Source organism: Varroa destructor, unplaced genomic scaffold (genome assembly GCF_002443255.2).
Source record: "Varroa destructor unplaced genomic scaffold, Vdes_3.0 BEIS01000004.1, whole genome shotgun sequence".
In the NCBI taxonomy this organism is placed as follows: Eukaryota; Metazoa; Arthropoda; class Arachnida; order Mesostigmata; family Varroidae; genus Varroa; species Varroa destructor.
This window is the reverse complement of record NW_019211457.1, coordinates 14,374,439-14,399,026: the sequence shown is the minus strand read 5'-3', so window position 1 is coordinate 14,399,026 and position 24,588 is coordinate 14,374,439. Positions and strand designations below refer to the sequence as shown.

Below are 24,588 nucleotides of genomic sequence, written 5' to 3'. Positions count from 1 at the left end.
AATGATACTATTATTGGAGTAATCGTGAAAACGCAATCTTTCCTTGATTCAGCTCCGCTCGCACGTAACGATTCTCTTGTAGTCGAGCATTCCCCTTTCCCCATACCCACAAGCTTCTTTCCGTAGGAAGATCGGCAGATAATATACTGATCACAAATTATACATGTCTGCAATATCCAAATCCGCTAGCGAGACCAGCGGAATCGTATGATAATCCTGTTCCATCTTGATAGCACTCTCTTTACTGGATAGGACCATCTGCGACAGATATATCACCTAACTATTTGAAAAATAAGCCAAAACAGCTTTATACCCCTACCTGTTCGTTATAGCAAGCTGTGGCAAGAACACCACAGGACGGTTTAGCAGAATGTGTCCAACACATATATAGTAGAGAAAGAATACGCCATCACCTCGTCAATACGACGATGGCAAATTACCGTGAAGCCACTATTCCATGTGAGGGATAAATATCATTTACGCGCAGCGCAACGTTATGTCGGTGATTATTGCTGGCAGCATCTAAAATATTGTAGATACTTTTATGAAAAAGGACCGCGTCACACTAAACATTATTCGAATTCATGTAGCATGAGATTCTAACGCAAGGTTTTACTACGTTGCATTAGCTTTTTGACGTCGTACAAGGCGAACAAAAATAGAAAAAGCAAAATAATCGTTCGTTTCGGGTAATTGATGCAATTTTCTTGCTGGCCTATTAGAGGAGTACATTTCCTAAAAACCTTTTATGTTAGGGACTAGAACGTTTACAAGGGTTCAAACTAAGAACTAGTTGATTCGTTGTTTTGTCAAATCGCTTGGTTCACTAAAGTTGATTCCGTAACAGCTATGCTGATTTGGCCTCAGGGCTGAATTGTTCATTTTAGCCGCGCGTGTTGTTGATTTTTCGTTTTGAAGGACCCACCGATCCACGATGTAAATGGAAAAACTTTTTTAGATTCTGATCTAGGACAGCATTCGTTAATCGTCGTCGCGTTTTTTTTTTAGTAATAACAATGGCCTGTTTGGTATACGCGAATTCAGTGAACTTTAGAATGATGCAGAACGTTACTCTAGGGAATCGGTATATCATTACGTAGGACACTGGCAAAAACAGATTAGATTATGTTAAAATTACTTAGCTTTAGCATTATTTATTGTTAACAATTATCGAGTAATCTTGTTTCTCTTAGCCAGTCTAAACTCTACAAGCTTTTTAAATGTAGAAAGCTGGACTTCAACTTTTTAGTTTTAGTTACGAATTTTAGTCAGCATGCGATTCTCTTGTGTATATACTCCCAAGTTGTTGTCTTACCCAGTTTGTTGTAAACGAATTAAACGATTTCACTTCATTGACGCGTTCTGAAAGCAACTACCTCAACGCTAGAGTTTATGGATCCGTTTTCGTGCTTAGTTTTGCTTAGGCAGGCGTTCACCGAGAGCAAGCCTATCATATAATACATAACGAGCTTCATGACCAGTTTATATTCGTCATCTATTCTAAACATATCGAAACATCTAAATATCTCTAAACGTATCTAGAAGCAAACCTTTTGGTGTATATACACACACAGATTATTCTCACTGGCAGCAACTTACATTGCAAGTATTTGGTCGCCTGGCTCGACCCATATAAAACGCACGGCCTGAGGAAAAGCCGAATCCATGTACCGGAGGAGGAGCTAAACGGTAAAATTAGTACGTACTTTTTTTGACGTAACCCCTTCGATTTTTTCTTTGAGAATAGCATGCGTTACTCAAAAGCTTTTAGAAGAGCAATACCTTTTGTCAGTCAGTCGCTATCAGCTGCGCATAGAGTCCCTATTAAGCAGATTTCTAAAACATGTATTAATTTAATAAACCAGAAACTTATCTTTTTCTTAATACCGGTTTGTTAAATTGACGCACATTTTAATTATACGTGCGTGTTGTTTTTGTATTTATTGGATTTTCAACTGGACGGCTTAACTATCTGGATCAAGTATTCATCTGCTCAGGCCTTTAGGCACGAATCAGTAATGAAGGAAGGTTCCCTTGTGACTCGTAAAATACTCGTTGTCGTCATCAAGTTACGTTACACACGTTAACACTGCGTTCTGAGGACAGGTAGTAGTTTTATAACAATTCTATACGATTTAGTAATTTTTGGCGTCTTTGTTTTCTGCGGTACGGACAACGCCAGACCTGATCGGAACCTGCCCTCCACTGTGATCGTATGCCACTTGCACAGCGCGTGCCATGCATCATGGATCAGCATCGAAGCACCTTCGGCGCGGTTTTCAACAGGTGTCTCAATGGGTCAGACCCATTTTAGTGTCTTGATCTAGGGCGGCTGTTTCTGCCGCAGCTTTCAAATCAGGACATTGGGGCGAACGTGCTAAAAGTTGGCGTTATCTTTAGACATCATCCAGGCATCCCTACGATTGAACGTATCTGGACCTGCGCCACCGCGCCACGGTCTGAACACTACGGAAGATACCTGCAGCGTAGACTGGATTCCATCTTAAACAGGAACGTGAGTATAAAAGTGGGTTGTGGAACTTTTAAGGAGTGTGGCAAGTTAATGATGGAACGAACGAGCTAACCACTGTTAGCTTTTGATGGCGATAGACAGAAAAATGCGTATGAATGTTGCTACACTTTGGGTGGGATATGTCTAATAGTGCCATGGAATACAGAACAACCCTTGATTTGCGCAAGTTATTCGTTATCAGCTATGAAAAATTGCACTAATAGAAAAGAACACTCAAGTTAGTGCTTTGAGTACGCGCTCCCCTCAGAACTTTCCTGTACGCTACACTGATGCTATAGTGATTGTACGAGAACCGTATAAATATTGGGCGAATTCCCTATGAAAAATAGCCTTATTTAGTTATGAATTAAAGCCGACTGGCCCAGTTTTGTTGCTGGCTGACGCGAAGGATTTCACAGCCTTTCGTTCTGATTTCAATCATAGATTGTTAATTTTACCCGTCACAGTGTATGATATAATATATCCAGTGCTTAATTATGGCAAGGCCCTCATGCCCGCTTAACGGTGCAATGTGTGTATTCATCCTTATCTTTAAGAGATTGTTTCTTCTGAGACATTACCTTTTCGCCTCATAGAAGCCCCTAAACTCATCTGATAGAGTAGTTGCGCAGCGTAACCCTGCTAAGGCTGGATATATAATCATCTGGTGAACGGTCGTCCATAAAGGGGACAATTTTTATACCAAAAAAAGATATCTTTTGGAGTCAGTTTGTGTGCCCTTGCTTTAAAAACTGCTTAGCACACACGCACACACCTACAACGAAATCTCTAAGCGAAAATGGCAAAGGGGCAAGTATATTATAAATTTTAGCGGAATAGGTTGATGGCATTCAGGAGAAATATGACTGCAAAAAAAGCACTGCTAAAGCTTGAGAAGGCTGAAGTTCATAACGCTAGAACTGAATATGCCGCAAACAAGAAATGGGGGTACGGTTGCGACCTTTATAATAATGTTATGTCAGAAAAAATGTTTAGGTAGCTAGAAAAAATCGTTGAGCGTCAACCGCGGCAGACCGAACTTTGCATGCATCGCGTTTGTGATTGCGGACCAATGCTAATTCGATGCAACAGCATTAGGTCGTGCCGTAACCTCGATCGCGTGCCGTTGTAGCGCCGCCAGCGCTGCGGTTTGCGCGGCCAAAATTTTGGCCGGTTTGAGCGTCGCCAATCGCATATATTATACGATAGACGCGACTAAATAAGGAAGCATACTTAAAAATAAAAACTCATTTAACAGAGAATTCAGTTAAAACGAATGAAGCCACCTATGTGATTTCGTTTTTTTGTTCGTATTTAGAAAGGTAACCTACAAGTTACCACTATTACGAGTGTGTAATTAAGCTAAGTGAGCACAGATGATAAACAAGTCTTCTGTGGAAGTCGCCTTGAATTTGGTTTGTAATATTTATACCGAAAATGCTGGTTTAACTAGATTGATAATAATCTACCGTGATCACAAGCCCTATAACTTCTGATAAATATAGAATATAACTTTGTCTGATACAATACTACAATGCAGAAATGAATTTTATATCACATCAATTAATATTAATCACTGAATGCTAGAAATTTTATGTCTGTTTTCAAAAATATATTGTTATGGTAGTAATTATTATGGTTAATATTACTTAATTCAATTATTTCGTGGACATATTACAAAGGTTTAGCATGGCAGGCTGTCGACATGCCCCGTAAACGATCGCAGCAATATATTTCAATTTGCTAGATTGGTAACACTGACAGAACATGGCTTGTCAGTTTATCGCGATGTAAAATAACAATCTAAACGGGGCGAACGCACGCTTCAGTCGGACTCTTGTGCGCGCACGTATTTTACGGATTAAGAAACATTTGTTCCTGCCACGGAACAGCGACTGCTCGTGTGTTTGTACGCCAGCTGAACCCAAGTCAGCTATACTTTTTTTTTATTACAGTAAAGTATTCTTCACGCTTTCTTCCTGTCGTTGATTGCGGGCCCACATAGCGAATTTTCGTTTCCTGCACTAAGCAGTTTACTGGGCGGCGCGAAGTGGGTCTGGCGAGAGCAGATGCATGACATTAGCATTGCTAAGCAGTCAACGCCAGGCTGCAGGTAGAAGCGAAAGTCCCGCTGTCGAAATATTCCTGGCCGACAAAAATGAACGGTATTCATTCACGCCTCCTTCATTTTTAAATGTATATGTATTGTGGATGTCAACAGAACGTCAACAGAAGTGCGTCCAAGAACGCAGCTGACAGCGGTAATTAGTAAAAATCACTGTCATGCTACGTTGACTCGAGGTTCTGTACTGAGAAGAGGAAAATTACATAACTATAGGTTCGATATTAGTATTGATATTTGTCTTCCAGGATCGTCATAGAAATATATCTTCAGCGTAAACATTATACTATATATATATATATATATATATATATATATATATATATAGTATAATGCTAGTAATAGAATAGTATAATAGAAGTAACATAGTTCTCATAGCACTTCGTGGTAACAGCAGTTCAGAAGTCATCAGCTATTTTCTCGAAACACCTAACAGTAGCCGTAGAGCCGAATGTGTTTCGAGTGCACCATAGGCAATTTTTTGTTGTAATGCGTGATCAGTGCCGGCTTAATAGAAGCCGAAACAATTGCACTGACTGCTATTGTATAAATCGCTCAGTAGCTCGATTCTGTACACTGAGACTACGAATTGCATTTTCAGCCGTAACAAACTCTCCTTATCCAGCAAAGCTACATAAAACTAGTTTTGCCCTCCTCCGGGGGTGCATCTTTGAATTAGCTTTTCCGTCGCTCTCTCTTTCGTATGGAAAAAATTTTCCCAAAAACAGTGAGAGCCAGCGCGAATGACGTCACGTTAATTCGTTGTATCCCGGAAATGCTTCTAACAAGGTCTCCTGAAGCTCTATTTTTTTATCTCAAGATCAAAAAGTTGCTGAAAACCGTAACTGTAGTTACTCGCTCCATTCTGACATGACTTGCCGCTTACATTACCAATATTAAAGGAAGTGAAACCCGCATCCTCCTAATGGCACTCGTACCCGCTTCGATAAACTCATTTTTAACGTACGCGTGATTTGGTGTTACCCTTTGCCTCTTTCCTCTACCACAGGCGTCAAAGCTTTTCAAAATAGAGGATTCATGTTCATAGAGGCACTTGATGGGATAAACTAGAGCACAAATATACTGACGAAACACGTTATGAAATAGGTGAATTAAAGCAGAGTGCTGCCTTCCCGGACAGTCAGAATAATGGCTGACTGTATTTATTTTATTATTATATAATAGCTATGTATTAAACAGGCTATTACTATTTTTTCGGTAATTTCCAAATTATGCTTACAGTGACAATCACGTGACTGTTCAACGTGCTTTTTTGGAGATAGAGTAAACTATATAGTGTGCAAAATGAAATACAGTATTGAACTTTAAATATTGAAAATGATAACGGATGAAAGGTTTTTTTTTTTCTAACTGCTCCTTCGAGTCCGCTATTTCGTATGCTAACAAGGGCACGCTAAAGGGTGATGTGGTGTAAGTAACTGATGTGCACCTTTTCGAGTGCGTTGCCATGGTAACCATTAACTGGCAAACAAGTGGCCAGGGTGGCTCAATTTCAGCGTTGGCAAGTATTATTACTGGAAAAAAATAACCCGGAAAATAAGAAACTGGAAACCGACAGGCAATTATTACAAAAATTGGTTTGCTATGTCGCTTCATAGTCCTGTTGGAAAAATCCAGATAAGGCCAGCACGGCTAATTACGGCCGGATTCGTAACAGAGGAGAGTCCCTGATGCTATACCTCAGAAAACAGGTGATTTCGAGGACTCGTTTATATGAAGATCGTGGTTCGAGGTGCCGTAATACAAAAAAAATGTTAGTCTTTTAATTTCGTTGTACTATGCATGCTGGCTAAGCAGCATCATTTAACTACTTTGATTTAATGAATCTTGCTAGACGAATTTCAAAACTATGACAGCATACGATGCACTCGCGCTTAATTTCAAACAATGTTCCCAAACGCCTGCGAATATTTAAACGACCCTCCACCTTGAATTGGACTGAGACAATGGTGCTGCTTCCTGCATACCTCATTATAGGCGAATTCGGAATAACACGTGTTTTCCAACAAGCCTGGACATTCCAGGTCCAGCGTACGGCATCTTTTTGCCTCCGAAACTTGCTAGACCCGAAGTCGAACGGCCGCAGTGCAACGGCATTTGCAACCTGCGCCTATATAGCTTTTAAACGAAAGAAAATTTGACATAAGCTTCATTTGAAAGAAAAATACTAGTAGTGCTGCTCTGGTTCTGCCATCCTGGCGTTTTGTACGTGTCTTTTTGGCTTGGCATATGATAATAATTAGACTATATTATTATAATTGGGTGAGCTCTTGTTTAAGAAGCGAAAACTGATTATTTGCCTTTTAAGACTTCTCGTTTACCTTGTTCTCTATGTTATGCCTATATTTTGTTCTCAAGGATGAGTATCGAAAGCTAAATTTAATTTTACTTTGCAGTATAATAATTGGCTTTCTTCCATTCTATAATACGATGTTTGTTCTGCCTTAGTGCGAAAACCGCGCATATTCTTGAGCTCACAGGTCTGTCTAAACAGCTTTAAAAAAGACTATTCTAATGAGATTGGAAAATGTACCCTGTTTGTCTATAGGACAACTATTGTCGAATATGGGTTTATTGTCGGCTGCAATAAAGCTCCATAGAAAAGAATCGTTGGTAAACTAGTCTCGTAAATTAATGTTGTATGTACACATTCAGTTGGTGCGCATATAATTAAACGCCCTTTTGGAGACATTCATAGAGTAGAAGTTCGACGGAAGTTAACGAAAAACTTTTTTCTTGCAAGTCAATCATTATTATATCAAAACAATATCAAAAAAACAGGAATCCCGGACACTGTGAGCTCAGGTGGCACATCCTGTGTCTAAGCCTAAATGTTTTGCCGACTATTTACACGTGCTTCTAAGATTTGAGATTAAGCTTACCCGCGAACCCTTAAACGAATCGTTCCTGTCACTGCGCATAGACTGGCCAAGAAGCCGAGGACTGATTTTTACCGTTACCGATTTCGGCGTGATTTCGCCCTATTGCGCCCCTGTTCGTTCCCATTGAAACCTGAGAGCAGAAGGAACTCTTGTGGAAGTGAGCGACCATAAACACAATGGTGCCAACTCCGCAGTCAAAGTACACCAAGGCAAAGGAGCAACTAGCTGTTCATACACAATAATGAAGTATATTTTTGTTTTGAGAACGGAAGGTATGCCTTAAAAACATATCTGATGACGTGGCAAATTCGACCAGAAGGGACACGTTATAGAGCTGTCGTTAAGGTTCGACAGAGGAGAAACTATTTGAACAGGCTTTATTGACAATCGATTGTTATAAGTTATGAAATGCTAAAGCCGGTATCTAGTTGAAAGCGGAAGATTTGAAAGATCCGCTTTGTCCGAAAATGGTCGCAGTCATCCATTTTTTAGTTTATCAAATTTAGTAGCAAGTAGGTTGAAACATTGTTTGTTGTTTCTTTGTGAGCATTGAAATGCGAAGCCATGGTTTACATTAGGTTTAAGTTATCACTCTATCAAAGGTGAGGACATCGTGTAGGTGCTCCGAAGAATATTGTTGACATTGGTTTTTAATATGTTGTAACGATGCTTATTATTATATAGGGGGTATTTTCTGTTGGATTCGTCGTCTGTCAGCTGGCGACCGTCTTCGACAAATGAAATTCAAATGTTGTACTATCCTGGCAGAATATGTACAACGCGAAAGACACCCAACTGATTGTTAAGAAGCATTTTCTTCTCTCTGCATACCAACTAAAGCCGCCCTTTTTGTAATGCCATCAAACGTACAAAAATCACTCTTCCGATCAGTCACACTCATCCACGTTTCATCCATACGTCACCGTTCAGACCGACGCACAGAGCCTTACGGGTCAATGGATACTCGGCTTTTACAAGCTTTGTACATGTCCCTATAATCGTATCAGGACCTGTGGCTGCGGTCCAGAAGAATCTTTAGTGACAGCTCGAAATCATCTCTACTCGGTGTTCTATGTTCTATCGCAATTAAGCGATTTCGCCTCTGACCTCTCACCTTCCAAGTAGGCGTCAGTGTCAACATCATTTATATCAGCATACTTAGCCACGATTACGAGCAGATGAAAGGCCCATTAGCAACGACTGTGCTGGCAGGGTAGCAGACGCATAGCAAATTTCATTACCGAATCTTTAGATATGAAACGTTGTCTCGCATTTGCTAACGCGCTGTCTATATTTTCGTGATTTACGATTCAGCCGGTGAAGGAACTACAGAGGAATATGTTTGGAGATGTGGACAAACCAAGGCCTATAGAGTTCTGCATGCGATGACCTTTGGCACGTCTCTTCTGCAGTGCTGACGCTGTCTGCGGCAAAGTTCGTGTTGATGCGGAGGATGGCCATCGAAGAAACGGCGTGAGTGGATGTTAAGCGCAACACGAAGTCACTTCCGATCAGGTTGGCGGCTTTAGCCTCATCCGCTGGCCAGCTTGAAGAAGTTAATTGTTCAGATTGCCTCCCCGTCACTTGTTCGGACGTGAACGGGATACATTTTGTATAACGTCATCCACATAAAATAGCCAACTATTGAAGGAGGTTGATAATGTGACGGAGGAAGGAATGCCCTCATGAAAATGTTATTTCACTTTTATATGTTTGTCTCAGAAAACCTTTTTTCATGTCGGTTCTTCGACGAAGATAGTGAAAATAATGCGGGAAGTTTTGTGCTGCAGGAGTATACAGGTGTTATATGTTATGTTTGATGATAATCCCTGGGATATAATTGGTTGGTTACAACGTCTAGCTAAGAAATCGAACGCACTCTTAAGAACCTTTCTTTATTATAGCTACAGTATGTGTGTTAGGCCGATATGACTGGTGATTTCAGACCTTCTCACATCGGTAGGCTCATTAGTATCAGATCAACGTCATGCAGTTGAAACCTTCAAGTATAGTTGTAGACCTATACTAATTTTTAGATAGACATTTGGAATTTTTCGGCTAGAAGTCTGTGTAGATCGAACTTGACTTTAAAAACAATCCATATTTACATTAGTAAAACTGGTAAAGCATTAGTCGACTTGATATTTGTAGATAGATAACAGTGAGCGAAACATCGATGGCTTTCTTCGATAAGTACCCCGCCCTCGATGAAAGCCAAGAGCAGCTACTTCCAATAAGTTTCAATGAAAGTAGGAGGTTCGCTGTTGTGCCCGTGCTCCCGGCAGAATTCTATTGCAATAACAATATGATGCTAGGCGGCTTAGCAGCAAAGCCGTCGCAGTCGGTCCGTGTGGGTCAAAAAGCCTCGTACCGCTGAGGTCTACCGCCAGCCCAAGAACGGAAATCTTCTTGCGATTGTATCGTAAATAAAGTGCTACTTAGCTAAAATAGGGTTATTTAATTGATGGTAGATCTAAACACTGCTGGAAGCTTCTAGAGAAGTATAGGCGGATCCTAATTCGGAATTGAAAACTTATATTACAAACAGAAGCAACCATTACAGTAAATTAATTTTACTTTTTAAGTAGCTGAAACAGGCCTTTCTACGAAAGAAGCTCTACGCGTACTAATGCAGACCATCAGACTGTTTGCACACGAACCTCGTAGAGGTAAATAGGCTGTGACATGAAAGCAGTCGAACATCCTTTGAACAGAACGAATCGATACTGAAATTTAGTGAATCAGTATCTTTTGCAAGGTTTACTTTTGTACCAGTTCGATAAGAGTCACCCGATTATCTATTTTGTATGTGGATAAACCCCTTACTAGCTTCATGCACTGTAGAACAATTTTACGGCCTAGCCGTGAAGTAATTTTTGATCATAGGGAATCTTATTATACAAGTATCTATCTTACTCTTTACTTTATCTACTATCTACCTTACACGCGCTCTTTTCTTTTCTCGATACACAAACGTAAACCTACAATCTTTAAGTAAGCGTGCGCGATATCTATTTATGCAGGTTTCATGTTTATGTCACGAGGCGCGGGGCTGACTAAAATGGTCCATTCGCTGCGTTAGTAAAAAATGGTGCTTTATCTACCAGCAGTTATTTTGGCGGGCAGTTCGGTTTCACACGTGGTAGTATCTGATGGTGGTGCATTCTATATCCGCTAACACAGTCAGTGTATGAATTTGATTGGCATTAACTATCAAAGTCGGTTTCTGTTTCTTTTGTTTTTTTTTTTTCTAGAGACTAGCATACATTTACCGTTGCAAATACATCCATTTGTGATTACACGGGCTTAAAGGTTACTCACTAGCCATTCGGTGGCGCAGGTAATTTGCATAGAATATGGTATAGTTTGATTGTTGTCGTTTCGAGTCGTCTGCTTCTATTAGCCACATAACAATATTATGAAAGAGTCAATGGCCGCTGGTTGCGAACGGATATTTTAAGCTCAGCTAAAGACGTCGATTTGTTAGAAGTTCCCTAACGAATCTTTGAATTTTTACGTCCGCTGCAACTGATACGAACCACTTCACATGGCTCGCCCCCAATACGAAACGAACTGTGTCTACGTCTAGTTCTGTCGTAGACCACCTCACGGAATGACCCTTAATTTAGTAGAAGGCCAGTGCTTATAGGTCTTTAACTAGATACGCTGTAAACGTTATGGTTATTTAACCTTTCTTGAAAGATTACGTTGAAATATCATTGTCTCATGATCTCTGTATACCGAATTTATATGCGTCTTTTCCTTGTGAAGCTAATCTATGTATTTAATCGAACCGCATTTCCTACATGAGATTATTACTATCATTGTCGTTCGAGTTCGAGTGGCGAACCGATTTGAAACAGTCGCCTACGGAAGGCAATGGCTCTACTAAAGGTTTTCTACTTAGGAAACCATGCAGCGAAAGCTGCAAGTTCATTATCATGTTTCTGAGTTGATTTCCACCTGAGAGTACTATCATCCAAAATGGTATAGCTATACTTAGAGCAGGCCATACACCCACACGGCCAATGAGTGTGTTAGGACACACAAAAAACGATGTCTGTTGTTGCTTTTCGATAGGCAAAGCTACACTGCCTTGTGCATCCTATGTAATTTATAATATAAATTGAGGTTCTACTAGAATCGAAAGTGATCTCTGTACTGTTGCTGCTTTAGGTTTGAGCTTAGGTATCAACGGACTCGTGCAGTGCCATTAAAGTAAACACAAAGGATGCGGCATCTTTCCGACTGATTCAACCGGCAGCTAAGGTGCTTGCCGAGCATCAACATAAGCTGCCTTAGGCAGGTCAAACGTATAGCACGAAACAACCTTAGGAACATGTCGTGCATAGGACGCTAGTAATAATAATAGTGATGAGGACAATAGTAATCAGACTGCTGACGGCATCATTCTAGAAGGCATGTAACAATGTGAACTCCATTGTGGTTCTTTTTCTAGAGCGGTTGCATAAAGTAGGCTTCGCCGAGAGTTAGAATGTTTCAGAAATACTGTCAGAAGCAACAGACCAGAGTGTGGTTATCGCTCGGGCCTTCAGTGAGCAATCGCACTGTAGAATCAGGCCCGTCGTGCGCTAGGTGAACTCAGAACACGAAATGCAGCACTAATACAACATGAAATCGCTAAACAATTTCGTGTGCCGGTAATGGCTTCGGAGCCTCGGTAGCTAAGGGGCCTCTGTGCCTTGTCCAGCTATCTATTTGTTACCGAAGAAATTCCCGAGAAGGTGCCCCGTTTCTAGTATAGAAGAAACAACGTAATGAGACGCATCCGAGTATCCTCTGCTTTCTTAGACGGCGAATTGAGCTGTTTTCGGATCTAGCCTGACTAGAAGTAAGAGACTCTTCGCATCTAGCCTAAGTAGACATATAAGAGGTTCCGGACAAAAACCCTATTAAATAATTTACCTTTCCTAACTAGTAACTAGTAATATTATTATTACTGATATTATTATTCTGTATAATACACTGCAGATATGCAGCTAATGTTCTATGTATATACAGTTAAGAACAACGACTTTTTGAGATAATTCTTTTTTAATTTCGGCAGTTTTTTTTTTCTTTGTAAATCAACGTCCAGATATCATTAGTCCAAGGTATGCTTCCGATATAAATAAGCAGTGTCATAGAAATATGCTCGGTGCAGTTTTTAACGGATCCTTATCACCGTTCAATATCACATTTCTACAGCGAAAACAAGGCGAACAACGTAATGGTTTTACCATGTTATAACACAATATCTGATAGATACTTACGTAGAATTTCCTTTTTTTCTATTATAGCACATTTGTTGATGGTATTTAGCGTTACATGCTTGTTGTTGCAGTGACGTTGCCTCCTATCGTTACTGTTCTTAGTCGTTAAGCCATATCTGGCCGCAACGGATGGACGCGAGTAAGCATCGATGGGTTAGTTCGGCATTAGCGGACCCAGACCTGCTGACCACAAACCAATCACTGGGGCCCACCAATGCGAATCAGACTGGCCAGTGTTAAAGGAAGGCAGCAACTGATGGTCTTTGACACTGGTGAAATGCCGCGGCTGCATAGAACTGGGGGCACCGAAATGAGGTGCCCGTTGGGTTAATAAACGTAGCGGCCGTATTGTATAATCGGCGCCTACTTTATGTTGCGTATGAAAAAAGATGAAACAGAAAGGAATGCTCATGTTATAAGATTCATAACGAAGTCCCGTCCAGTAAGGTATACTACTAAAGGCACTGCGATTTTCCTTCAGAAAAATTTTATCCTGTTAGTAATTCGTAATCTGATCGTCTGTATACCTAAAACCTATGGTTAAAATCAGCAAAAAAAAAAAAAAAGACTAACGTACGTAACACTAAACTGGCACTCTTTGCATATGTATTCTTATTGAGCGAAAAATCGTCTAATTAACTATTTGAAGCTGCCAGATAGTGCTAAGCTCAGAGTTCCTGTAAAATGGGCTCGTGCATTATTAACGAACGTTATTTCCTCTCGAACGGATGTGCCCAAAACGCAGACCAAGTTATTTTTAGTTTACGAAGTTCAACCGATCTGATTGGAACCTTCGTACTACCTCGCTTGGTAATCCACCGCTAACGACAGACGTACGATCGCGTAATAAAACAAACTTTTATTCATTGTATTATTGAAAATGTGCCGACGTGGAGAACTCCGATATGACCATTACGGAAATAGGTAGGACATTAAAACGCTTTCAGCCAGATGGATCACAGGAAATCACACGATAGATGATTTCATTCACTGGTAAGCCCAGTATAGTATCATGTAAAACTTCAGTTCACCTGATTGTAAACAACAGTACTATGCTTGTGGAGATTTGAAATGGAGACTTAAAATGATTATTTTTGATGTTCTTTTTCGTGTGCTATCATGTGAATCTACTAAATCTGTGCAGGCATAGTACTGTATGAAACCATCAGGGGTCTTGTCCTGAATCGAGTTTTACTATTCTAAAGTGGTTTTATCATTCATCGTGCACCTACCCACAAGATCCAGGTTGTGGTAAGGGTAAATTACCTTACTGTTTTGATTGCATCAATTGGGACACGCGATGCACAAACTAACAATACTTTTAAACAAACTATATATCGTCATATGTACAACACTACCAAATTTCATTTTATTACATATTTCGAGTTTTCGCGCGAAGGGCTGTGAGAGAAATGTCAAATCGCACATCTGCACGACTATTCTAATAATGCACGGTATCTAGTTAACTGGGCTGATTATTTACAGTTCTTTTTTTTAACTTTCATTTCGTTTTAGGATTTGTCCTGCAAGGTACTAGAACAATGTTGGTAGGTTCGTCTCTCTGGGGGCCTCTTCTGGTCCTCGCCGGGGTGACCGCAGTAGCCCACAGTCGTTCAGCATCTAACTTGATAGCTACAGCTATGGGCAGGGCGAGCGCAGCACTTCACGCCAGGGGTGATCACATATGTAGTTATAAGCCTCCACGGTTACAGGTAAGCGGTACACAGCAGACAAGGAGAAGTCATGTAGCTGTTATTTGGTTGATACGAACGGGCAGATTTTAAACTATTGGATTAATGTTGATTGATCACATACACCCACGAACAGATGGGAATGCAATGGACAATCAAATGGTCTCACGTCAAAGGCTTAGATGTAAATGACCCTTATGTGCAGATACCGATTGCTAATTATGGATTTACACTGAAATATTAATCACATGGCGCGTTGATGAAAAAAATCGGATAAGAAACCTTGCTGTATTAGCTTTCGTTCATATATTCAGGTCTCAATGAAACTTCATTTGCTTAACTGTGCTGGTAGTAACGAAGAAATTCAAATATGTAAATAAAGAATACGATATTGGAATATCATGAAAATATATAAGGCGATTTAGTACCATTACAAAGTATTTTTGATACACGAGTCTCATTGAGTTTACGAACCTAATATAAGAGATTTGCCGGATGTCCTAAAAATGTTACCTGGATGCAATGAGCGACATATCTATCGCGATTTCCCTCGCATGTGGAGCATCTATATGCATCGTTAAGAAGCATGACTTCCTGCCAAGTCTATGGTAGAACCCATGCAAAATGAAGCGAGTGGCGACGTGTCTGTTCAGCCGGTTCATCGTTTTCCACTCGCTGTTCTCTGTCGCATTGATGGCAAAAAGCTTCTGCGAATTTTTGCCTCTATTTTTGAAGGTTGGTGTTGAAAGCTTCCGTTGCTGGGAGCTTAAAGCGACGATGTATGTTCCCGGACAGCAACGGTATATCGGCTAGTAGGTACGAAAGAGATTTTCGGTCACTATGTGTAGTCCCAATATTGTTTTGGGGAGGAAGACTTTGATGCGATTTAATTCTTTGAGGTTCTCCACTGTAAGATCTTCCGAAATGCGTACCGTGTGTTGCTATCGAAGCGGCCCTGAAATTGAACAAAAAACAAACGATGAGACGATTTGCTCATTCATGCGTCCAACACTCTCGTATCGACGTGCCCAATGAAGTTCAACCTTTAAAAAGAAGAATCTCCGCAATTCAGAATGGAGCAACGTCTCTCCGTCAACTTTGCAATAATTAATAGTGAAACCGATCATCGTTAATACAGAAATCCTGATCACAGTCTACAACCCGCGAAAGTTTGAATTCTTCCAAACTAGCCAGATTTTTTCATCCATGCCCAACCAACCAATTAAGTTGAGCTGAGCTATACGCACAATCTAGTTCCATTGTGTACGTGCTTCTAGAGAAATTTCATTAGCGTTAGCCTTCCAAAACATAAAATACCGTGGACGCGTGTTTCGCGTTTTTTATGCACCAGTTCTGAAATCGTTTTTAGTCGGTCTATGCGAGGATTCCAGCTATTAACGCTGCAATCAGCACCCCTTGAAACCCCACGCACGATAAAATGGCGAACGCTTATTTTAATAAATATTTAATATAATTATCCTTCAGCGATGTCAGTCTAAGCATAAAACCGTGCACCAAGTATGACTGGCGCAATTGGGTTACCTATGGGTTGATTTTTCGAGGTAGTGCTATCAAGCGCACACTTATACGGTTGTGCGCCAATCGCAGCATGGGAAGCTTCGGTGAATCACCTGCGAATTTTCAGCTTACCACCATTGTAGTTCAGACAAGTGAAAATGCGTAGGATACATCCACGCATGCGTTTCGAGGACGTATAGAAGTGTTTGAGTTTACGTGAGCCGCTAAATTTCGTGTATAAATAGAAAAAGCAGCACATGGGAAGAGAACAACAAAGTCATTTATTAAATGGCTATTCTACGTTCAATTAGTTATTTTGAAATCGTTTTACTTAAAATAGCTGTTATCAGATTATAGTTAGAAGAAAGCTATTACAGAATTTATTGAATGCTAAGCCCATCGACTAAGGAATTATTGTTATAGCCGTTGTTGTTACTATTATTATTACTTTAGTGTATTTAACTTGACCAAAATTAATAGGGCCATATCAGGGATTATCACTAGTTGAAGACTAACGCTTCCAAGCCGAACTAAGCTAGCCCTTGTGAGCCTAGCTCCTTGATCTTCCAACGAACTTCCGACTGACAGAGAAACCTAGCTCAATTTAAAATACAAAGAGAAGCAGGGCTTTTTTCTTTTTTTGGTTCATTGCCACCTGTGTAAAACGATCACAAAGGCCGCCATCACGACATAAATGCTCAAATAGCTCTTGTTGCCCCATAGATCGGTCATCGTCATTAAAAGTGCTAAATTAACCGGAGTCAGCAGATCGCTAAATTCTGATGGAGTCTATCTAAAGGACGACACTGCAACCAAGCGGCCATAGAAATAAGTGCAGTTATGACATTGCCCCAACTCCACACTTTAGGCCACACAGTTCAAGCATATACACTTCTGTATGCAATGCCACTATTTTTATGAACTTTACTATTTACGGTTGTTGATTTTAAAGCTTGTTTTCCTGTACTCCTACATTGTCGAATTCAAAGTAACGTCCCATCATATTCCATATATACGGATTAGAGCAATAACAACTTGTTTGGGAATAGTTTGCTTAGACTGTTTGTTTTCTTTCTGGATTTCAGGACCCGCTGCCTCCGATAGACCTCGGAGAGCATCGGATGCGCAGGCGCAAACGAAGACACGAGGCACCGCCACTAAGAATTCGTTACTTTTATCACAACGAGAGCATAAGCAGGTATATACAAGCGTATAGCGATAATAAAGAAATAGGATGAAATGACCGAATATTTCACAGCACAGAATCGGACAATAGTCAGGTAATTCGATGAACGAATCTGGCTTGACAGACACCTAGATTGAATAGCTATTATCATCTGTTACAATTTTAGATTCACTTTACTGGTGTTGGGCAGCGGCAAACCTTTGCCTTCGGTCTGGAAAAGTTTGATTTATTTAGACATCTCAGAATTATTATAGTGCGTTATCTTAAGAGACCTCAGAATCATGGGAAGTAAAGCCGAGTGTCGGCCCAAAAAAAAAAGTCTCGCGTCGTTGCCTCATTTTTCTCATATAACATTGCGTAAAACCTAAGCCAAAAACTGTAAACTGTATATCAGCTGCACTCAATTAAATAAAACAAGCAGGCACACTCTTATTTATCCCAGGTAACTTTTACATCATGCTGTGATAGCGTCCAAGGTTCCCCGGGCTGACTTGACTTCGGAACACTCCCTAGCACAATACACACAAGTTATTCGCAGCTACGCTCGAAAATGCGTTTCAAAAGGAGTGATTTTTTTTACTCTTGGCAGCCATTTTACTAAGTCATTGATACATGGCAGTCGAGGTCGTTTCTTGCTCTTGTTCTGGCCACACTTTAGAGACATGTCCTATGCGATGGCTTTGCTGGCACATAAAAAGCCAATTAGGCAAGTGATCATTTCAAGGACCTAACATCAAGACGATACTGTAACCAGGTTAATTTTTGGTTGTGGCAAAGCCCAGCTTCACCTAGCCTGTTATTTTGTCAATTTTAAGCTCATTTACCATCAAACAAATACATCAGTAAAAAAATTGCAGTAGATTGCGCCATTTCATCGCTTTAATCTCTATACATGAGTGTAATAAGCTTTGCGCTGTAGAGGTTGAAACCCGCGTAACTTTTGGAAACGGCAAAGTAAATGCTAATATATTTTGGCAGACAGACCAGGCCTGATAAATAGCGGAGTGGCGACGCTCCCTCTAAGTAGACCTGAACAGCACTGGTGCACTTCGTCTAGTGGTAACAGCTACTCAGCTCCTATTTGTTACATATTAATTTAATGGATAATTTTTATATATTACTGGCCGCACAAGTTCTACTGGTAATTAGTTTAAGCTAAGGATTAATACTTGCCCTGTGAACATATGAAATCTGCTCGTGCATATGCCTTTACGAGTTCGGAGGATCATCTCCATAGTCACGATATGTATACATGGAACCAAGTGGCTAAGGAAAAAATCTTAGCTGGTCTTCAACTGACCCTTCTATAACTAGCCCCGATACTGCTGTTTGCCGCATTGCTTTGAAAATTTGTCAGATAGGGCAATCAATACAAGCAGTCTAACGGGACTTTATACGTACGATTTTATGATCATACTTTCGACCCCCGCCATAATATCATGCGAAGCAAGAAATTTCTTCTATAGAAAAAATGACAAATCGCTGAAGAGCATATATATATATATATATATATGTATTTGTTGAATGATTGCGTCGGCAATGTTTGCTTCTTAAACCAAGCGCTGTCTACGACACCTTGGGTCAAATATAGGCAAAGTAGATCGCGTAAGGAAATCTTTGAGTTAATCTTATTAAATCGTACGCAACGATTACGCTGTGCGACGCCATTGAATAAATCTTACGTGTTTTCGTACCAGCGCAGATATGAACTGATCCACATTTTAATAGTTGGCTCAGAGGGTCGTTAGCAATGCTATTGACAGACTGTTTTTGTTTGCTTATGAAGGCTATAATATAAAAACGTCTTGACCTTTACATATATACCGCGAACGCTTGTCTGTGAATGTAACATAATTTGTTTGTTGGCATACGTCATACGATGCAAAGGCTGTTTGAAGGTTTTAAGGCAAAATCATTGGCGGTCATTCGACAGGCACGTGTTAAACATTGGTGTGAACCTGACGTCTATCTATTCGGTTTTTAATGAACGGCTTCCTTATATATCTCATTGTAAAATTTCTGTCGTAAAGAAATTTTTTTTTTCTTTTAAACTAGTCAGATTGAGCTATTCGGTAATCAGACTGATATCTTCCAATAACACTTTTCTCTCTGCTTTGAGCATTCCATGAAAACCTTGAAAATACGTACGAAATTTTTTTTTATGGAAATCATTAGAAAAAAAGCATTAATTACACTTACTTCACTGTAGGCCTACTAAGTAAAGCTTCTAATACATGTTTTAAAAATATACCTATTTTTTGCAGAATATTCAAACTATTCAGTATACTCTAGCAAGTTATGCTCTATAAAACTACGCATAAGTTCAAGACATACACATGCTCATTTCAGATGAGGTCGAATTGTCAAATGGCATCAGTCAGGCAGATAGCTATTATGTTTATTTAGAATTCATTATTTAAATACATTTAATGTTGACGTTCTAGGACGTCAGAAGTTGTGATTAGACAACGTCGTTGTCGCGGACACTTTCCGTTTCGAGCAATTGAAATATCGTAAACTATAAACGAGGCACTTCTGTAGGAACCAATAGACGCCGATGTTACTATCACCATAGTCGCTTGAGTCAATCGCACCAGTGCTTATTATTGGCCGCCGCCATCTGTACGTTCTAGCCCAGATAGGCGTTGGCCAATATGACCCGCTACAGCACGTCACACGCCGAACCCCGCGGGGAAAACAAAGCGCTAACGACTACGTTTCTTCAACACTAACTGATCTATGTTCAGGATGCTTCCTGGATATAGGGATCTGAATTTGATATTGATGTTTATAATCTTCCGTTTATGCCAGAAAATTCAGTTTACCAAACGCTGTTAGCTTTTGGGCGTAGACTTACCTCCGGTGGGGATCGTCTGCACCTTTACCTTCTACTGGGAAAATAAAAAAAAATTCTTCGAATATTATCATTTGGCGTTCGATATCAGAGGTGTGCTTTGGGTTGTTGCTATTTTTATATTAGTAAAATTTAATAAGTCAGGCAAGGGCAAACGTATTGATGTCACAATTGCGCTATCAGTTCCGACATCACGTTAGATCTAATTAGGGCTTGGTAGTTTTCAGCTTTTTTGACTTCACGTGTGACAAGAGACAGATTTGTGTTGCCGGCGATTCGACGTGTTCAAATAATGAGTGCCTATCTGAGCAGTTACAGCCAAAGTGACCCACAGGTAAAAGTACTTGTAAAGATTCTTAAAAGATAAAAAGAGTCTTATAAGACCGAAAATATTACTTACAAATTTCTACATACGAAGCAAGCCATTGTGTTATTAAATAATTGGTACCGCTTATGCTTTTGAATGCCGCATGCAGTGCACATCTCATCGGAAATTCCTATAAAGTAGTATTTTTTACTTAAAAGAACAAACTTCAGATGTGAAGAGATCGGTGTATTCGTGAAACAAATTTGCACCTGTTCTCGGGCAGGTCTGCTCTCTCTTTCTTTTAACTTTCAACTTGCTCAACTTTTAACCTTGACAAAATCACCGTGCGTTTGACATTTCGCTTCTTTCCTGAAACTGGGCCAACCGAAAACGTAATTCTGGGTCCGTAAACTGCGTTAATTTAATTTGCTAATCTTAACCGAAACGAATCCACTGTGGATGTCCCCAGTCAGCCTCATGTTGAACATTGATTCTTCGTTATGTTGAATTATTAAGTGCTTCTAGTGAAGTATGAAGTTGGGACATTCTCAACCAACGAAAATTTCAGTTATTCACAGAATAAAACGGGCACCATCTGTGTGATGGCCCTGTTTGTGGCTTGGAGGTGTCGTAAACAATGCGAAAGTTTTGTCATTTTACCATGTTGAGCTCTGTGTGACTAAGCAGAATCATAATAAAAAGTTCTTGATGGGGCATATTACAATCAAGATACTGGTAGTTGCTACTCGAATGTCAAATGACATATTTTTAAAAACGTCCGCAAAAATGTATAATAATTATAATAATAAAAGGTTAAAAATATTTTACCAGAACTGACTTTATCACTGTTATTCAGCTATAAGCACACAATTATTGAGGGTGTTTTCTTTTATACGTCTAAGGGCCAACCGCGATACATTGAGTTTACGATGTTTAGGCCTTCCGTGACATTTTATAGCAAGGGCGTTTAACAACTGCTGGAACCTTTTTAGCTAACTTCTTATACAAATGCGGTCGTTCATGTAAAAATAAAATCACTTTGGGACGAACTATTTTCTGTCAGCTATAATATATTCCAGGCGGTCATTCCTTGTGTTAAATCACTAAAATCTGTTGTAAATAGACGCGCTTTGTTGACTGTGACCGATCCAACAGGGGACGCGGACTAATGATTTTTGCTTGGCTTTACTGTGCGTCCGAAGGGTATTTTTTCACATCAGTTTGGCTACAGCTGTCCAGAAGTCATTTACTATTAGAATACGCCCAAATTTCCACCGCACTAAAACAACGCGAGTTAACTACGATGCAGTTAGTCCTGTAGAAGATTCTACAGGACTCTGCTTAGAGATATCTATCGTAAAGAAGCAGCATTCATCTTTGAGATTGTACAGGAAACATTGAAAAATGGCTGGTTGGGTGACTCGTGCCTGTGTGAGTATGAACCCATTTTTATCCTTAAACTTCGGGGTTTAAGCACATTATAAATAAATAGACCAAGATCACAAGAAATGGAGAAATCCGACAACGACGGATCTGGATCCTTTGCGGAGGCCTTACTTGTTGATAAGATGCATCGGTGTTTAGTTAAACGCTTGCGTTTACCTTTCGATCAGTAGTTATTACACTACGGCTATCATTGGTATCCGACAGGGAAGCATGGCAGTGCCATAAGCATTTTCCAGTATGTGGTTTTTCATCGCAAACGTGTATACCCAGGACATGTACTCTTGAAAGGCGCCTAACGACAATAAAAACGAAGAATTCAATAATTTACTCCAATATATTCGTCGACCAAGGTGACAGGATTTCGCAGAAGTGAAGTAACGCCCCGATTAACGTTCGTAGCAAAAAGATATTATTGATTATCGGTTTTCGAAGACGGCTTCCAGCAGATCTTCAGCAGACGGTTCTGTAGAGCCTATCGCGACTTTATTGGAATGATAGTAACCTAAGAACAGTCCCACCTTTTCAATTTTCCCTAGCTACATTAGATTGTTATTCAGATTTTGATGCTGTCAGCATTAGCTGGGTAGAGCCGGGAATCGTTCAACAATAGTAATCATGGGTTTGCATTCTTGAAAGCTGTAGACTCATACTGGTGGTTTACGTGGCGAAAAAATACGTTTACAGTTAAGGCGAAGCATAGACTTCAGTCGAAATAAACATTCTCATAGATATTTATATGTAAACGAAAGAATTGTAAATAGTGCGTTTTGCTACATCACACCAAGCACGTCATAATAGTCATTATTTAGAATTATGTCTTTTTTTTTTTTTATTTATACTATACAGCGATAGTTGATATTTCTATGCAGTCTATCTGGCTTGCTCAAAGATTTCAAATACCAGCCCTTATTGGCGAATTTTTTGCTAACTATCTTGCTTGTTTTGCAATCTCATCTTTAAATATTAATGTCAGGTAAATAGGCTTGTACTTCATTTGAAGGTATCTTTATTAATATTTGAGCGATAAATTGAACGCCCAGTGACGCGGGCTAAACTTAGAAGAGCCTGAAAACTGTTTGCGTCGCTGTCACTTGGGCCTCAGCTTTCGCTCTGAGATTTTACGTTCTAATCCTTTACTAGTCCCCCTCGTCCTCAGAATTTTTGGATAAAGTTTCACCGTTTATCTAGTCTTTCTATCTACAGGGTGGCTGCCAGTGTCTGATATCTATTTTGATCTGGATGTCGTTCTTCGATAGAGAGTTTTCTATCGCAGATCGAAGGCGTGCCGTCCTTTCAGGGTTGAGCCTGTACGGACTGAAATCCGTATCCCATCACAAAAAGAATAGAGATTCTGTACTTCAGAGTCTGTTTTTTAGCTGTTTATTGGTCTGGTTAAAATTTGGATGCAGTAGAAAAATTCTATTTTTCGCATTCGCACAGTCATCATTGCATCTCGTCAAATCGTAACATCCGATGTAGATGTTAAGGGCAGCTAAATATCCATGGCAGTTATTATGAAGAACTAATAATTGTTCATCCGTAAAAATAAAGAGGTGACAATCACGACGACATATTTAATATTTGACAATGATGGTGACGTAACACACGATTGATCAGAGTTAGATGAACATTTATGCAATCATTCCATGCAGGGCCCTTTGTCGTAGGGTAATAAGTTGAATAGATGACATTTGCAGCAGTCGGAAGCACCGTGGTGTAACACAATAAAGGAAGGTCATTGTCGGCGTCTACCAGTACGTCGGATCGTTTCCCATACACCGCTTTTATTGTCAGGCGCAGCTACTAAAGTCCATACGGAAATCTATAGATTGAAATAATGTTTTGTTAATTGTCTCCTTCTGTCTCATCCAACTTTATCCAATATCTCTACTAATCCTAAAATTGCGATCTCAATGTGAATGGGTAACTTCCGCAAAAAGCATTGCTTTGTGACCGCCATTAGTGCGCCGCGCTACGCTTTAGGAAGTATACGTTCTGTGTTACTAATAAAATTACCAGTGACCTGTGTATGTTGCAAGTGACGATAAGGACGAGCCAATGCTACATAACTTACGTGAATGATGAGGTGCATTTATTGTCGTACATAGATAAGCATTAGGCTGATTTCCTAGGCTGGCCTGAGTCCTAAATTTGCACCTGGTATAATTGCTGCTTCGTGTACCGCAATTACAATTGCTCTGGAAGGGCATGCATGTGTCATTGAAACACCCCTAAAATTATGTCTGCTCATTTGTCGTCGTGCATTCCAAACGGCTTACGATTCGGGGGCATCAAATGTATTTAAAAAAGTGTTAGAAGAGAAAGCCATCGACGTACACATAAGAGATTCGCCGCAAGTTTGTTTGCACTGGCAGCTGAAGCGAATCCTGTCTTGGGTGACATTAAGCCTATTTGACATTGAAGATAAAGCGGTGCATGCTTTTGAATAAGCGTCTTCGAAGACGCTTAGGAGAAAAACTTATCGTCATTTTAGCTAAGTGCGAACCAAATTAAGTGCTTAAGAAAGTTTAGGTCGCATTTTGCCAGCAAGCCCTATTTGCTGATCGCCGCTATATTTAATTGTGTGATATGTTCCACAGCTGTGTTTAGAGGCAGGACAACTGATTATGTAATGTATATATATCTAGATACATTGGTTTGGTTTTATAATGTTTAACGCAAAATGGGAACTAATTAGGTGAATAAATATTTTATATACCCTGATTAGGAATATTGTACAAAGTCGTCAATGTATAATTAGCGTTTATAATTTAAC

The 24,588-nt window shown here is 39.9% G+C and overlaps 1 protein-coding gene across 9 annotated transcripts in view; it reads left to right on the top strand.

Moving 5' to 3' along the window:
* Nucleotides 1–24,588, top strand: part of Invadolysin (leishmanolysin-like peptidase, invadolysin) — a 72,272-nt gene that overhangs the window by 21,310 nt on the left and 26,374 nt on the right. For 2 of the 9 annotated variants that reach the window (XM_022803839.2, XM_022803840.2), the window contains one exon: nt 17,105–17,217. The exons of 1 other annotated variant lie outside the window; for it this stretch is intronic. In XM_022803839.2, coding sequence (XP_022659574.1) covers nt 17,105–17,217 — 113 coding nt within the window. Of the gene's footprint in view, nt 1–2,182; nt 2,516–8,851; nt 9,053–11,849; nt 12,390–13,772; nt 13,804–14,325; nt 14,523–17,104; nt 17,218–24,588 lie in introns of those variants that run through there. 6 more of the 9 variants (XM_086986314.1, XM_022803837.2, XM_086986312.1 and 3 more) reach the window with 6 other exon arrangements.